At 40.8% G+C, this 17,446-nt stretch overlaps 1 protein-coding gene across 3 annotated transcripts in view; it reads left to right on the top strand.

The window, feature by feature from the left end:
* CYLD (CYLD lysine 63 deubiquitinase) overlaps positions 1–17,446 on the top strand; it is a 67,697-nt gene that overhangs the window by 39,464 nt on the left and 10,787 nt on the right. For all 3 annotated transcript variants that reach the window (XM_039242296.1, XM_039242288.1, XM_039242279.1), the window contains 7 exons: positions 126–242; positions 6,653–7,032; positions 7,873–8,038; positions 9,314–9,455; positions 10,701–10,823; positions 14,494–14,585; positions 15,477–15,543. In XM_039242296.1, the coding sequence (XP_039098227.1) occupies positions 126–242; positions 6,653–7,032; positions 7,873–8,038; positions 9,314–9,455; positions 10,701–10,823; positions 14,494–14,585; positions 15,477–15,543 (1,087 nt within the window). The remainder of the gene's footprint in view (positions 1–125; positions 243–6,652; positions 7,033–7,872; positions 8,039–9,313; positions 9,456–10,700; positions 10,824–14,493; positions 14,586–15,476; positions 15,544–17,446) is intronic.

Below are 17,446 nucleotides of genomic sequence, written 5' to 3'. Positions count from 1 at the left end.
TGCACTTGTATATATCTGTTGCTCTTCAGCAACTGTTAACACCGTATGTGTGTTAATTTCTCTTAGGGAAAAGCTTTCACTCCATATTGACCTGATTTTTAAAAGAAACTTTTCTTGATCCATAGGACCTACCTCAGACCCTGGAAATAGGAACAGATCTGAATTATTTTATGCCCTAAATGGATCTTCTGTTGACTCACAACCACAATCCAAATCAAAAAACACATGGTACATTGATGAAGGTAATCAGTAGTTTTAGTGTTCTTTATAACAATCCTGTCCGTTTAGCCCCTCAGGAAAAAAATGGCTTTTTCACCAGTGTGTAACGTTTTTGGAAACAGAATGAGTAGAACATTCTTTATTAATAGGGCTGAACTAAAATATTGTATATAATTTGAACTGCACTGTGGTTAAGATTAATACAACATTCAGCAAATGTATTATCAGTAGCTCGTTCTCGTCCCTCACCTGATCTTTAGGGTAGATCTCTAGAGTCAATGGAATCATTGAAAAACTTTTCTGTCTCAGTCTTTATCTCTTTTAAAACACTCCCTTTTGGCTTTTCCTTGGTTCAGGGGCATCATTTTTTTTCTCATTGGTCATTTCCTTTGTTCTTCCCTTCAACAAATATTTATTGAGTGCCTACTATGTGCCAGAGACTCTTGTGGGCACAGAGGTCACAGCGGTGAGGGAGGAATAGACATGGTCCTTGCCCATTTTGAATTTACGATCAAGTTGTCGAAGTAGGTGTGAATCAGACCTTCCCAGAAACAGAACCATGCAATCATGATGAGTGCAGTGAAGGTACTCGATACTGTGAGAGCATATTATAAAGGTGGATTTTACTTACGGGGACTCAGAGATGTTTCTCTGAGGAAGCAGCATGAGCTTAAATTTACCAGAGGAATGAGAAATAACACAGTGAAAGGGGACAAAGAACCTTTTAGGCAGAGAATGGCATACGTAAAGGCGTCATGGAAAAATGGAGCCTGTGTTTGCCAAGGACTAACAAGAGCCAGAGTAGCTAGAGCAAAGAGAGAGGCATAACATGTTATGAGAAAGGCAAACAGGGCCAGGACATGGGGAGCCTGGTGTGCCCTATTTAAAGGGAAAGGGAAGCCACTGAAGGGTTTTCAGCAAGGGGTGACATGACCAAGTTTACCTTTTGAAAATCACTCTGGCTGCAGGGTAGGCAGTGGATTGAAGCAGGGACCATGTGGTTACAAGGGCACCGCTGAAGGTCGTTGCAGGGCTCAGAAATAGATTCTAGCGGCTCGGGCGAGACTTGTTGGGGAAGGGACGGGGGGACGTGGATGGTATAGGAGATGTTTAGGAGGTGACTTGATAAGACTTACAGATGCTCTGAAAGTGAGAGCTGAGGAAGAAGAGGTATCACTGATACCCCTGGCCTCCCGGCTTGCTTACTTCTGCGATTGCAGAGGAAGGTGATGAATTTGATTTTGAATATGTTGAGCTCCAGGGGCCTTTTCAACTTCCCCGAGGTGATCTGTCAAATAGAGAGTTGGGTATGTAGGTCTGTTGCTGAGGAGAGAGTGAAGAGCTCTCTGGAGAGGTAAATCTGCACACTGCCCTCACATATCTGGTGATTAAAGTTCTGTGAATAGTATCACCTGAGGGGAGAGTGTTGGGGATGGAGGGTGTGGGGCAAGACGGAGCCTTGAGGAACTTATTGGCTGGGAGGAGGAGAACTCTTCAAAGAAGGCTGATAAAAAGCAACCAGAGGGACGTGAGGAAAACTAGGAAGTTGTTGGGTCAAGAAGCCATGGAGTGGGTGGTATTGAATGCTCCCAAGAGGGCAAATGAGATGACGATCACACAAACACCTGCTGGGTTTAGCCAGTGGAAGCCAGTGATGACCTCAGTTGGTTATGCTTTTATGCAGTGAGGAAATGGAGACATGAAGTGTGGGCTTCATCCTGGACTTCGCCCTCTCGTTAGTCACATCCAGCTGTCACCAAGTTTTCTGGACCTCCTCCTCTTCAGTATCAGTAGACTCTTGCTCGTTTTCTTCATTTCTGCAGCCAGTGCCTTAGTTCAGATCCTTTTTTGCTGTCTAGTTAATGTGACGGCCTTCCAGCTGGTTTGTCTGCCTCAGCCTTGTTCCTTCGGAATCTGTTCTGAACAGTAATAACCATCCTCACCGTCATCTTTGCGATCACCGCTACCGTCATCACTGCGGCCCACATTTCTTCACAACTTATTACGCCAGGCATTGTGTTACTCTGTATGTGCGTTATTCTGTCCTCATAACAACTTGATGAGGTAGGTATTTTTACTTTCTTTTCTGTTATGGTGGCTAAATATCTTGCCCGAGGCCACACAGCTAGTATTAGTGGCACCCGTCTTCCAACCCAGGTCTGCTTTTGATCCCTACACCATGTTCCTCTTCATGTGACTCTCCGTTTGCTTTTCCTGAAGAGATCTCTGCTCATGTCTCTCCTTTGTTTCATATCTATTAATTTTCCCCTAGCCCTTGGAAGATAAAAATCCAGATTCCTTAGTTTTGGACTCTTTATGGCACAACTTCGTACTTGTCTCTGTCGTTTGTCCTTCACTCCTGCTCCCGCCATGCTTGGAGTGGGGCCATTTTGGAATGTGCCATACTTTCTCTTTTCCTGGCGCCTGTTGTTCCTCTTGCCTGGAAATCCTTCTTCCTATTCCTCCCACTCCACGCTCTGGCTTCCTTCTATCCATCTGTTCAATCTCAGCTTGGGTATTATTTTCTCCTGGAAGCCTTTCCTGTCTCTCCTGGGTTAGGTGAGGTGCCATTGTAACTGTTTGTCGCCGGTCTCCTCTGCCAGACTGGAGTTCCAAGTGCCTCGCACAGGGCCTGGCATGCGGTACGTCTAATAATTGTGTGCAAATTAAACGAAGATTTTGTCTTCTCTGTGCCTTCATTTCTACTTGAGTAGGATATTCATTCCCCAGACTTCTTCCACACAGAGCAGGAACCTTCCTTAAATGATGCTTCCCCAGGAGAGTCTGTCGATTGATAGACTGCTTTTGTTAAGATTTGGCCCTATTGGTAATAGTTGTCAGCTCTCACAAATCTTGGGAGTGCCGAAACAGCAAACAGCAAGGGACTCGCAGGGGCTTATGGGGAGTCGCAGGCCTGCTGGCTTGCGCATGTGCCCGGGCTGTGCGGAGTGGTTCGGGGGCAGCCCGGCTCTCTCACGCTGTTGCTCCTCGTAGCTTTGTGAACGCTTTTCCTAGGAGTTGGTTCCTTTCTAGGGAACAGAAACTAGTCCAGGCACGGGTTTGTCATAATCTGGGTAACACTGACTCTTCAGGTTTATGCTCTAATTTTATTCTTATACAGTGTCTGTAGCATGGTAGAATATTTTTAACTTCTGGATTCTAGTCTGACATTGAATAATAAGTTTATGTAAGAGTATCGATCCTAAATGGAATATGTAACGTGCTGAAATCTATATGGAGTAGGCCTTCATCCTTAAATTAGAAAATAGAAGTAACTTCAGTGTGAAAGAATATTCCTTTTCTATCACTAATTTCACTTGTGCATTTAAAAAGCTTTTTTTCGGGGCATCTGGGTGGCTCAGTTGGTTAAGTGTCCGACTTTGGCTCAGGTCCCGATCTCATGGTTTGTGGGTTTGAGCCCTGTGTTGGGTTCTGTGCTGACAGCTCGGAGCCCAGAGCCTGCTTTGGATTGTGTGTCTCCCTCTCTCTCTGCCCCCCACCCCCACTTATGCTCTGTCTCTCTCTCAAAAATGAATAAACATTTAAAAAATTAAAAAGCTTTTTTGTTTCTACAACATTTGATTCATGCATTCAGTTTTTTCTTAAAACAGATATTGAGTCTTTTCTTGGTATAGTGGCTGTGCCAGGTGCTGTGGATTCAACCACAATTCCACATGAAAAACCATAACAAAATTCCTGTTCTAATGGAGCTTGCAGTCTGGTTGGTATGACACACAGTACATATTTAGAAAGACAAGGTAATTGTCAGTTGTGACATGTGCAGTGAAGGCAGTGAACAAGGTGTGAGAGCAGCTGGTGGGGAGCCAGCCACCATAGAACGTTTTGGAAAAGTCTCTTTGAGGAAAGGGTATTTGGGTTGAGGTCTGGATGATGTGAATGAGCCTGTCAGAGAAGGAGCTGGGGAAGAACATTCTAGGCAGAAGAGAGAGTAAAGGCAAAGGCCTGAGGTGAGGAAGAGTATTTGAGGAACACGAAGTAGGCCAGAGTGGCTGCAGCGTGGTGAGCAAGGAAGACAGGCATTTACAGTGAGTTTGGGTAGGTAGGTGGGTCCTGGGCCATCCAGGGCCTTGCAGGTCTCGGTGAGAAATTTCTGTTATCTGTTATAAGAACACTGGAAAGCCACTGAAAGTTTTTAAATAGGGGGATGATATAAGCTCATGTAAGATCTTTACATTTTAAAAAGCTCTCTTTTAGAGTTGTGTGGTGAATAGTTGGGCCAAGAAGGGAGACAGACCAGGAAGGAGGCTGGTTACAGAAAAACCTGATTGTTGCCCTTGAGATTCCATGGTGCCTCTTCCCAGAGCCCTCTTTTCACGCTCTCCTCTGAGCTTCCATCTTTCATTTGTTCTCTTCGTTTTCATGATAACTTTCTAAGTCTGTATATCTAAACAGTATACTGTGAGTTCAGCATGTTTCTGAGTTTTATATAAAGGCATCAGACTGTATGTATGCTATGTAATTTCCCCCTCAATACTACATTCCAAAGACTCACCACAGTGGTTGTATGTGATTATAATTTATTTGTTTTCATGGCTCTATAGCATTCCATTCCATTTCATTGCTGCAAAATATATAAATATACCACAGTATACGTCTCCCTCCGACCATTGGTGGACATTTGAATTGTGTTTATTGTCCTGCTATGATTAACAGCTCAGCTGTTAACCTTCTTACAAGTGTTGAGGCTGTGTAGCCAGGAATGGAATTATTGGGTCATGTGATACGCACATCTTTCCTTTACTAGATCATGCCACACTGTTCCCTGAGTGATTATTCCAGTTTACTCTTCCGTCGGCATTTTGTCAGGGTACCCTTTCCCTCATTCTTACCAACAGTTAATATTCTAAAACCTTTAACTTTTGAAATGATATCTCACATTGCTTTTGACATTCTTGGATCTACTTTCTTGTGAGGGCAAGAATCTTTTCATTGATTTGTTGGTGATTTGGGTATCTTCTTCTGAATTGCCTTTTCAAGACTTTTGTCCATTTCTTCCTAGTTGGTTTCTTTTTGGGGGGGTTGGATTGATTTATAGACTTTTATCAGATTTGAATCCTTTGTCAACTATATGTATTTCAAGTTTTCTCCTTGTTCAGCTCATATTTTCATCCTTGCTGTGATGCCTTTTAATGAACAAACAGCTCAATTTCAATGTGATCGCGTTTGTCAGTCTTTTCCTTTATGATTTGTATACTTATGTTCAAGAAAATTTTTCTGTTCTTAACTCTTAAAGAACATTCTTCTATATTGTCTTCCAGAAGTTTATAGCCTTCCCTTTCACATTTGTCTTTAAGCCACCTGGAAACGATTTTTGTGTAGAATATATTCAGTACAAATCCAATTTAACTTTTTAAAAAGTATGGGTAATTGATGATCTCAGTATTATTTATTGAGAAGTTCATTCTTTCTCCACTGATCTGCAGCATCTGGCTGGCAACTGTAGTAGTTATTTTAAGAAAATAACTTTTGGCTTTGGTTCTCTTTCTCTGTGTTTGTTTTCTCTTAAATTATTTTCTGCTTTTGTATTTATTCTGGCTTTGATCCTCTTTACTGTACATTTGTTTTCTCTTTCATTAATTTCTGTTTTGTGTTTATTTCCTCTTGGCTGACTTTTTGGGAAGTGAATCTGTTCCTTTGACTTCCTAAGTTGTATTCTGAGTTCATTAATATTCTTTTTTTTCCCTAAAAGAAACAATTAAGTTTATAAATTTCTTTTGTAAGTCCTGTGTTAGCTGTACTTCCGCAAGTGTTTGTTGCTTCTTTTATTTTAAAAATGTACATAATCATTTCCTTTTTGATCCTTTAGCTATTTAAGAAGCATCTTTTGGGGCGTCTGGCTGGCTCAATCTGTTCAGCATCTGACTCTTGGTCTCCACTGAGGTCATGACCTCACGGTTCATGGGATCAGGTCCCGTGTTGGGCTCTGCGCTGGCAACATGGAGCCTGCTTGGGATTCTCTCTCTCTCTCTCTCTCTCTCTCTCTCTCTTTCTTTCTCTCCCTCCCTCCCTCTCTCTCTCTGCCACTGTCCTGGTCTTGTGTGCATGCTATCTCTCTCTCTCAAAATAAATAAACTTTTAAAAAAAAGCATCTTTCTAAATTTTTGGTATTTTTTGGGTACTATTTTCTAACTTAATTATAATATAGACAAAGAATAGAACCTCTCTAATACTAACCAGTAATGGATTTTTTTTTGGTTTGAGCAGTTGGGTGCCATTTACCTGGGTAGAAAAATTCGGAGGTGGGAGGAGAATGTAGAACACTATTTTGGATAGACTAAGTGTGCAGTGCTTACAAGAATCCTACTAGACTCAAATGGGCACTTCGACTAGGTGTGTATATTCATTTTTAGAGATGTGGGCATATTTAATACTCTTGAATACATTTCGCTAAATAAGAATAATTTTTTTATAGTTGCTGAAGACCCTGCGAAATCGCTTACTGAGATATCTTCAGACTTTGGCCATGCCTCACCACCACTGCAGCCTCCGTCGATGAACTCATTATCCACCGAGAACAGATTTCACTCTTTACCATTCAGTCTGACCAAGATGCCCAATACCAATGGAAGTATTGGCCACAGTCCACTTTCTCTGTCAGTTCAGTCCGTGATGGGAGAGCTAAACAACGCACCTGTGCAGGAGAGCCCGCCCTTGGCCATGGCTTCTGGGAACTGCCATGGTCTGGAAGTGGGCTCGCTGGCTGAAGTTAAAGAGAATCCTCCTTTCTATGGGGTGATCCGTTGGATCGGTCAGCCGCCAGGACTCAATGAAGTGCTAGCTGGGCTGGAACTGGTAATTTAATTTGACCTAAAAATTGCAATTCTTCTCTATCTGGAGTTTTGCGCAGTTTTTTCCCCCTCATTTATGCTTTTTCGTCCACATATTCTATGCGCCAAAAAAGCCATCACTAGAGAAAAATTGTGTTACTGTGTTGTCTGGCTTCTTTGCCACCCAGGAAGCATCCGGTCCATGTGTTCAGGATGTCAGTTCATCTGTGTGCAAGGAATGAAAATAGATTTTTAGGCTAACGTGTTTAGACCCATTATATTAAACAGCATAGAGTAAGGGAAGCAAATCTGTTATCAGCTTCCTTTTTCTTCCTCAGTCTCCCCCCCCCAGTCAGTTCTAGTAGTTATATCAGAGATTTTAAAATTAATTGCCATTTTTAGAGATTTTTTTTGTTTTGAGCTCTTAGTAGAGGAAATATTGTTCAGCATTTCACGATCTGGAGAAGATAATTTGCATACACCTAGCTTTTATTTATAAAACGTAAACATATGTAAAAAGTTGCTTGCATGCTAGTGAATGCTACTTTGGGGGAGGTTCTCAAAATGAACAGGCTCCACCCCTTAGTTTCAGTACCCGTGGAGATGGTGTGGGGAAAGTCCAAGCATACATTCTGGAAGGGAACGCACTGAGGACTTCCTGCTGGAGTAAGGAGTTTCGTAAATGATCCGTTGTGGGCTCAAGCACTGCTTAGCCAACCTCTCCTTCCTGATGGGGTTCTCAGGACAGGCATGCTGATGGAATTCTGAGAAAGGGTGGACCGGAAGCCCCTCTTAGAAGCCATAGTTCTGTGCATGCTGCGCCACAAGGTGCAGGGTAACACGTATCGAAACGTTTCTCTTTCAGGAGGACGAATGTGCGGGCTGTACAGATGGCACCTTCAGGGGCACGCGGTACTTCACCTGTGCCCTGAAGAAGGCGCTCTTTGTGAAGCTGAAGAGCTGCAGGCCAGACTCGAGATTCGCTTCCCTGCAGCCGGTTTCCAATCAGATCGAGCGCTGCAATTCGTTAGGTATTTGGATGCTTTCATTTCCGTACAGATCTGCAGTAACTCGGGTTCTGATCTCAGGCCATTTTGCAGTCGGTGGCAGTGACAGCGTTTCAGTATCTTTCTGGCCAACGTTCATCAGGCTTGTACCTCAGTTCAAGTTGCTACTCGGTGTCTAAGAAAGTGACAATGGTCCCAAGAGGGGACCTTTGAAAAAAGTATTAGCCTGTTGGTTGCCCGCATTTAATTTTTCAAAACACAGAGGTAGAAGTGGACTACCTTCCCTATGTATTATAGAAGCACATCAATCATCATATCTGATTAAGAGGTCGGCATTATTATATGAAGCAGTTTTAGATTGATCGATAAGGACAGTTGCCCCCGTCACTTGTAACGGGTGACAGTTTCTTGATGTTATCCCTTTCCAGTTTTGGGTCATAGCTGTGAAGCATCTTGAGGTTTAAGTGACTATCAGTAGGAAAGCCATCTTCATGAAGAACGTTTTTCATTACAGTCGAAGTAGTACTTTGGAAATTTTTGTTTTCTTTTCTGACTTGGAGATGAAGCATCTCAGACAATAAAATATTTGGGGAACAAAATATTTTACTTGGCAGATGTTTTTATACACTACTTAATACTCTAAGGTGTTTTTTAAACATTTTTTTTATAGTTTTTATTTATTTTTGAGACAGAGAGAGACAGAGCATGAGCGAGGGATGGGCAGAGAGAGAGGGAGATGCAGAATCTGAAACAGGCTCCAGGCTCTGAGCTGCCAGCACAGAACCCGATGCAGGGCTCGAACCCATGAACTGCGAGATCATGACCTGAGCCGAAGTCGGACACTTAACCGACTGAGCTACCCAGGCGCCCCTCTAAGGTGTTTTTTAAATGGTGGAGGAAGTGGGGCCCCTTCCTCCAGGTCGTGATCTCACGGTTTGTGGGTTTGACCCCGCGTTGGGTTCTGTGTTGCTAGCCAGGGCCTGGAGCCTGCTTTGAATTCTGTGTCTCCCTATCTCTCTGCCCCACCCCCTTCTCTCAAAAATAAGTAAACATTAAAATTTTTTAAAAATTTAAGTCGTGAAGAAGTGAGATTGAAAATGGACAGTATGAACAGTAGCATTTTTACTAGCCAAGCTGAAGAACCAGGAAACCAAACCCACCTTTAACTTAGTTTTAAGTTGAGAAATTTTGCCTCAGAATACAAAACTGTATTTTAAAAGGAAGAAATATATCAGAACACATACTACATATCGTAGTAGTCGAAAAGGATACTTTTCATTTTCATTTCTATGTTGGCAGCATTTGGAGGCTACTTGAGTGAAGTGGTGGAAGAAAATACCCCACCCAAGATGGAAAAAGAAGGTTTAGAGATAATGATTGGAAAGAAGAAGGGCATCCAGGGTCATTACAATTCTTGTTACTTAGACTCGACCTTATTCTGGTAAGTTTAAAATCAGTGCAATAGGGGCAGAGACGTGTGTGCGCGCATGTGCATGCGTGCACGGGCGTCAGAGAATCCACTCACTGCCTTTGGGTGAAGAAACTGGGTGGCTGGGGAACAGTAAAAAAAGGGAGATTTACGTTTCATTATTGACCCTTGGAAGCTATCGAACATGGTCTCGTGTGCTTGTATCCAAAAAATGAATATAAAGGTAACGTGGTGAAGGACGGGCAAGAATGAAGTGTCACAGGTGGGACAGATATTCTGAGGGTGTCTGGGAAATCATTTGACTGAAGACAGTAAGTACAGTGTCTCTGTCACATATCAAACAACATGACTTGCAATAAGTCATTGGCTGCTGTGTGGGCTTGCTTCCTTGGTGGAGGCAATCGTAAGGCAGCTTTATTGTAAAGGATGATGTAAAGGTTCTCATATACGTAGTTCATGGCAGCACCCAACGACTTAACTTGGCAAGAGTTTTTACACTGAGATTGAACCAAATACGCTGCCAATTAAGTTGAGCGTAAGTGGCATAAAACCTTATGCAGCCACGCCGTAAGAATTAGGAAGTTAATTGGGGTGTTAACATTTTAAAATCAGGGAGAATAAACACAGTGGGCTGTTTTGGCAGAATACTGCCCGTCTCTTAGGTGTGTGGACAAAAACAAGCCTTACAGAATCAATGCAGTACTTTCCAGATTTCCTGATGCAAATCTGTACTAGCTAAATTTCCGTTTCCTCTGCTCCCAGCAAGTCACCGCTGTCAGTCACTCACAAGTGATTTGGCATTTAAAGAAATTTGTATCTCTGCAGAGCGTGCAGGGAGAGAGCAGTGTGTTTCCGGCGGGCTGCGCATTGCACGTGTGAGTGCCTTGAGTAGTTGCAGACTCCCTCCTCTGTCTTGTGTCTGACCTTGACTCAGATTTGTAGGCCCCTTTGCAGCTCTTGCAAAGAAGTTCCCTTAACATACTTGAGGCTTATTTTTATCCTTTAAAATGGGCAATCTACAGTTTGCTTTCTCAAGATTGGTTTTTTTTTTAACCTGGGAGCATCTCCAGTCCCTGATGATTGAACCACAGGAACCTTAGCAGGTGTCTTTGGTACCCGTGTCCACGGAACGCACAAATTTGTAATGTTCCTCGTTCTCCAGACGTGGTTGTTTTTTTCTCATGACATTTTTTTAGTATCTGTTTCCCAAAAAGTACTGTGTACAGCACGAGGACAGCTATTCCTTTTATTTTACAGCTTGTTTGCTTTTAGTTCTGTCCTGGATACTGTATTACTTAGACCTAAAGAAAAGAATGATGTGGAATATTATAGTGAAACGCAGGAGCTACTGAGGACAGAAATTGTGAATCCCCTGAGAATGTAAGTAGAAGACACAGAGTCATTTCGCCTTTCGGTGGTGTCCTGTGTTCTGTTGTTTGGTACAGTAATGGATTCATACCTGCTTTCATTTTTTAAGGAATGGGTGAAAATTTGTTCTCTTGATAAACCATTTACAGTTAAAAAATTTTTTTAATGTTTCTTTATTTTTGAAAGAGAGACAGAGAACATGAGCAGGGGAGAGGCAGAGAGAGAGGGAGACACAGAATCTGAAACAGGCTCCACTCTGAGCTGTCAGCACAGAGCCTGTGTGGGGCTCGAACCTATGAACCATGAGATCATGCCCTGAGCCAAATTCAGACGCTTAACTGACTGAGCTACCCAGCCGTCCCAGCATTTATAATTCTTTAACCTTTACTGCCTTTACATATTTAATTTCTCAAATCTGTTCAGGGTGTAGCACATAGTGTATGCCATAACGTGCTGAAACCACTTTGGTAGAGCATAGTAGAATTCAGTCATGGCAGTAGGTTCGAAATGCTGATGCAAAGCACCTGGTACGTTGTCTTCTGCTCGAGCTTTATTCCGGCAGTAACCCTAACAATACGCTCTCTGGTGCAGTTGGCATAGTCTGGCTTCTTAAACTTAATTTTGTCTGGGAAAAAAGGAGCAAAGGAAAGTTTTAGTTAATTTTTTATTTTATTTTAGAGAGAGAGAGAAGGCTTGATGGAGGAGAGGGGCAGAGAGGGAGAGAGAGAATCAGTGTGGAGCCTGACATAGGGTTCGATCCCACCGCCCTGGGATCATGACCTGAGCCCAAATCAGGAGTCAGATGCTCACCTGACTGAGCCACCCAGATGCCCCATGGAAAATTTTAATTTGTAGAATAGCTTGTATTGAATACTCTTGTGTTAGAAACGGATGACGTGTATTTTATTAATACATTTCTTGGTGAGAGGAATACATTTAGGCCTCCCTGCACATTCCTTAAGAAAGTGATGTTTTGGTCATTTCCTAGATTCTGAATTATAAATATGTCTTTGGTCCTGTAAGCAATTTGTAATGATGTGGGCCCAGGTAATAAGACGTCAAGTAAAGATAAGTGGTGGTAGTAGTGATATGTGATAGTGTCACATTATAAAATTTAAACTATGACGTTAGGGCCATAGATTATGAAAGAAGTCTGTTCACTCAGGAATATAGAGAACCAAGTATGTAATTTAAAGTCCACATTAAGATAAATTTTTAAATCTTGCGACATTTTTCTTATTTAATAATTAAAATTTAAAAAGAGTTTGAGGGGTGCCTGGGTGGCTTAGTCAGTTAAGTGTCTGACTCTTGATTTTGGCTCAGGTTATGAATTCACGGTTTGTGGGTTTGAGCCCCATATTGGGCTCCGAGCTGACAGCATGGAGCCTGCCTATGATTCTCTTCTCTCTCCCTCTCTCTACGCCTCCCCCACTCATGTTCACTTGCTCGTTCTCTCTCACTCTCAAAATAAATAAGTAAAACTTTTAAAAGTTTGATGTAAGAGTTTGATGAAAAAATGCAAAATATTAGACTATAAAGGGCATTCAGAATGGCCTACTATGTAACATGGCTAAGAAAGTAAATTATAAGGGAATAACTTTCCCTACTCTTATCTTTTGTTTTCTTTACATCCTATCATGATGAAAATGACTCTAGTTTCTACCCTCTAAGATAATTATGAGTCTGGATTTTTACGTCAGTTATTTTATCTTCTGCAGATTTTTAAATATCCTGTCCATTTCTTCCCCCAAGTAATTGGTAACGGAATGAGACAGATCCAGTCCAAAACCCTGGGTCATGTTACCACTCCCTTCTTTCCTTCCCAGATACCCTAAGTCCATTAATAGACATTACTTGGATACTGTTGTCCATCCAGTTGAGAATCACGATTAACCAGACTCTGTCACCCTGTCCGCAGCAAGGACCTTGTTGTGATCAGGATTCCCTGTGTCTGTCTGCAGTGTTTGTATTTCGATTATAGCTGACTGGTTTTATTTGGTGCTGAAACCCCTGCTTTCTCTATTTCAAGCTTCTCAAAGGCAGAGACCGCCCCCTTTTTTCCCCCACCTTACTCATTTTGTATTCCCAGAGGCTGACCGGTTAGATGACCTTGTGAGTGGCGGATGCCCAGTATATGTTGGTTGCTAAGGTTGCTGAGTGAATGAACAGTCACTATACAAAATGTGTATTAGATTAGCTAGTTCCGACTTGCTCTTGTGAAGTGTGTGGTGGCCTAGAAGGTTTCTTCTAAAGGCATTTTTAGCATAGAATTTTGTCTGGGATTAACCTTGAATGTATCCAGTGTGTCCTGGATTCAGCCGAAGATGAGAGAAAATGTCAGGCACGTGATGACGGCTTGATTGCACATTTTCAGTATTCAGTTTCTTACCAGTGTCCTCTGTCCAACCCTTTGGTGGCTTTTTTCATCCTTTGTTATTAAAAGGACTCTCTCTTTAAGTGTTCTTTAAATGATTTGCTTTCCTAAGCAAATAGTATTAAAAGACTAGTCATAAAGTGGTGGTGCGGGGGCTGGGTGCCTCAGTCCAGCTTCAGCTCAGGTCAGGATCTCACAATTCATGGGTTCGAGCCCCGCATCGGGCTCTGTGCTGACAGCTCAGAGCCTGGAGCCTGCTTCGGATTCTGTGTCTCCCTTCCTCTCTGCTCTGTCTCTCTCTTGAAAATTTTATAGTTCATTTCTTTTCCTTATTGTCAAGTTGGTTTCCATATAACACCCGGGGCTTATCCCAACATGTGTCCTCCCCCATGTCCATCACCCCCCTTCCCCTCTCCCCACACCCACCAGCCCTCAGTTTGTTCTCAGCATTCAGAGTCTCTCATGGTTTGCCTCCCTCCCTCTCCCTATTTTTCTCCTTCTTCTCCCCCATGGTCCTCCATTAAGTTTCTCCTAATTCACCTATATGTGCAAACATACGGTATTTGTCCTTCTCTGCCTGACTTATTTCGCTCAGCATAACACCCTCAAGGTCCATCCATGTTGTTATACATGGCCAGATTTCATTCTTTCTCATTGCCATGTAGTATTCTATCGTACAGATAAACCACATATTCTTGACCCATCCGTCAGTTGATGGACACTTCGGCTCTTTCCATGTTTTGGCTATTGTTGAGAGTGCTGCTATGAACACTGGGGTACATGTGCTCCTATGCATCAGCACTCCTGTATCCCTTGGGTAAATTCCTAGCAGTGCTTTTGCTGGGTCATAGGGAGTTCTATTGTTAATTTTTTGAGGAACCTCCACACTGTTTGCCAGAGGGGCTGCACCAGTTTACATTCCCACCAACAGTGTAGGAGGGTGCCCATTTCTCCACATCCTCGCCAGCATCTAAAGTCCTCTGATTTGTTCATTTACTAAAAATAAATAAATAAATAAATAAATAAATAAATAAATAAAAGACCAGTCATGGTACTTTAAAAATGCTGTTTCTGTATTAGTATGTGACAGCTATTTTTAAGGCATAGTAGTTAGTGTCTGGGATAATTCTGATGCTAGATTTTTAACTTCCAAGCATCAAGAAGTAGCCTGTAATTGTGATTTTCAAGACAATTATCTAACCTATTAATTTATGTATGACATGTCGGAATTCCATAAGAATGCGATTATCAAAATGTGTTACACTAATGTATATGCCAGTATTAATTCATGGTTTGTTGTTAACGTAGATACGGATACGTGTGTGCAACAAAGATTATGAAACTGAGGAAAATACTTGAAAAAGTTGAGGCTGCATCAGGATTTACCTCTGAAGAAAAAGGTGACTCTTAATTTATAGGATACTCATTAAAAATAACTTGAGAGCATATGTTACATTATCGGTGGAAATGTGTGTCTCTGTAGCTTTGGGGGTTTTATTTCTAAACTAGAAATTCCATTCTATGTGATGTACATTTTTAAAAAGTTTTTGTCTAAATTCCAGTTAGTTAACTTACAGTGTGATATTAGTTTCTGTGTGATGTGTGGTTTTGTCCCCTTTTTGTAAAATGCTTTACGTCTTCTAGAAGTGAGTGATGTGGGGGAAGCTGCCTGGTGGTAGTACATTAAGTGAATAAATAGTTTTTTCTTTCCTTCCAGCAACGATATTTGACACCGTTTCCCTTTCTGTGCTGAAGGGTTGCATTGAGTCCATCCCCATTTTTCCAGTTAGCTTTCCTGGTTATAAAGGGAGTTACAGAATGGCTAACGGGAATGAAGCTTATGGTCAAAACCCATGTTTTAATCTATTCATAGCTGATGGATTTGCTCAGAGATTCAGCTCCTGACTGTGAACATGTTAGCAGCATATTGTAACCAGCTGTAATGTTTAGAGGCTTGATAATTAGTTAAATAACAGGAAGAAAACAAAGTTACATTTCCAAATTTATTCTACTTAACCCCTCAGAAGAAGTTAAAATGATTTCATTATGCAGGAATTATTGCACCTTTTCATATGCAGTGAAGTTCTAACAAAATTAGACTGTTGTACTTTATCATAACTATTTAAATATCCTTTATATTTTTCATAGGCAGGAAAACTTGAGAACTATGCTTTTAATTAAAAAAATATTGATTATGAAAAAGAATTCAGAATAAGAATGTAACTATTATAAATAAAAAGAATGATTTAAAATTTTTGGCTGTGACTTATTTGAGTTTTTGTTTTTTCTAGATCCTGAAGAATTCTTGAATATCCTATTTCATCATATTTTAAGGGTAGAACCGTTGTTAAAAATAAGGTAACTTCTAAATTACTACAGAAGCATTGGAAAAAAATAGACAGTCTTCATTGTCTCTACCATCATTCCATAGAAATGATTTCTTTAGTGATTACATAGTATTGTATCTGTTTAGGAATCTTAATATGCTAGGTTCCTACAATGCAAATTAATTTAATAATTTAATTAATTTAATCATTGTCTTTGCCATAGTATCATACTTACCTGGAAGAATGAATCCAGTATAAATGCGTACTTTTAATTTTAACCCTGGTGGTAAATATTACTGCAAATCATTTTCTTATAAAACTGAACATAAATATTTTATTTAGTCACTGAAAGGTTCTAAGGGAAATTACAGATTGTAAGAGAATATTATTCTAACCCAATGAGATACCACGAGACCACTGTTTTGACTATCCATCACTCAGAAAATTAAGTTAGCCTCATAGTAGCTCTCTTGTTCCCTGTTTTGTAACTTACCTTTTTTTCTCCTCTGTCTTGAATCTGATGCACCCTAGTTCTTAGTGTGATATTCTAAATGGATGAACTTTCTGGATGGTTTAAATGTAAATGCTGGACCTCTTATAGTATAGCTTGGATTTCTCTGTTGAAAATCTTGCTGATTGGGGTGCCTGGTTGGCTTAGTCAGTTGAGCGTCTGACATCAGCTCAGGTCATGATCTCACTGTTTGTGAGTTCGAGCCCCGCATCGGGCTCACCAAAGCATAGAGCCTGTTTGATCCTTTGTCCCCCTCACTCTCTGTCCCTCCCCAGCTCATGCTCTCTCTCTCTCAAAAATGAATAAATATTAAAAAAAAAAGAAAATCTTGCTGATTTACTATTTACTTCCCTAAGAGCTAATCACAGACAAATACTCTTGCTCATCCTTGGGTCCTGAGTGGTGTTGCTTGATGCTAGTGTTGGATGACGGGTAAGAAGGAAAGGAAGGAGGACAAAACCACAGGTACAGTTTGATATTGTTTTGGAAGTTCTAACTAATGAAATAGGACATGATTCATAAACATCACTAATACATATTTATTATCTATTCAAAGATGGTGATAGCTATATGAACACCTAGAAAATCCTAGAGAATTGTTCAGAAACTACTGGAATTAACAAAAGACCTTGTAATTTGACCATATAGAGAATAATCATGGAGAAATCAATAGCATTTCTATATACCTACTAGCAAGTATGAAAAAGGGACACTTTCACACTTCATGAAAGTACAAAATGCCAAGAAGTCAATTTTATTGAGATGGATTTTTTTAAAAGACTTGCACAGGGCTAAAAGGTGATTTGATTAATTAGTGAGAAGGATTGTGTTCCAGGTAAGAATATTAATTAAAGATATTATTTTTTTATAGAATAATTTGCACATGAGCAAGAGCTTAACCTTATTTTTGAACTCAGTAAAGTGATTTTAGAGTTCTTTACAGGATGAAATGGTGAAAATATTGAAGTTTGAAGGTTTTTTAAAAAGAGTTCTATTAAAAGCTCCAAGGCAAAGCAATAGACATTAAACAGTGCGATACTATATAAAACTAGAAATGTGGATCAACAGACCTGAATAGAAAGCTCAAAAATAGAACTTCAGTATCTTATAAGTCAGCTTTCAAACACAAATGAGAAAAGAAAGCTGTGTTTGATATATGATGTAGGAAGTCTAACAGGCAATTTGGGAGAAAAAAAGTCACTTTTGTTTTTCTTGAAATAAAGTTCAGATGATCAGAACAATTATCTTTTTTTTTTGTAGCCCAACACACCCTAGGGATGTCATAGACTCTGGTAATAACATAGGATGAAGACAGCTGTGCTTCTCAGGGGGTAAGGAGGGCCAGACACATGTGAGAGTGCATCTCAGTGCTTGAAGGTCTTGTGCAGTTTGAAGAGGGCTCTGGGAAGTTTCGACACCCCTT

This window comes from Hyaena hyaena, unplaced genomic scaffold (genome assembly GCF_003009895.1).
Source record: "Hyaena hyaena isolate Hyena2069 unplaced genomic scaffold, ASM300989v1 scaffold_7, whole genome shotgun sequence".
NCBI lineage: Eukaryota > Metazoa > Chordata > Mammalia > Carnivora > Hyaenidae > Hyaena > Hyaena hyaena.
The sequence above is the reverse complement of the archived record's forward strand: the minus strand, read 5'-3'. Positions and strand labels throughout refer to the sequence as shown.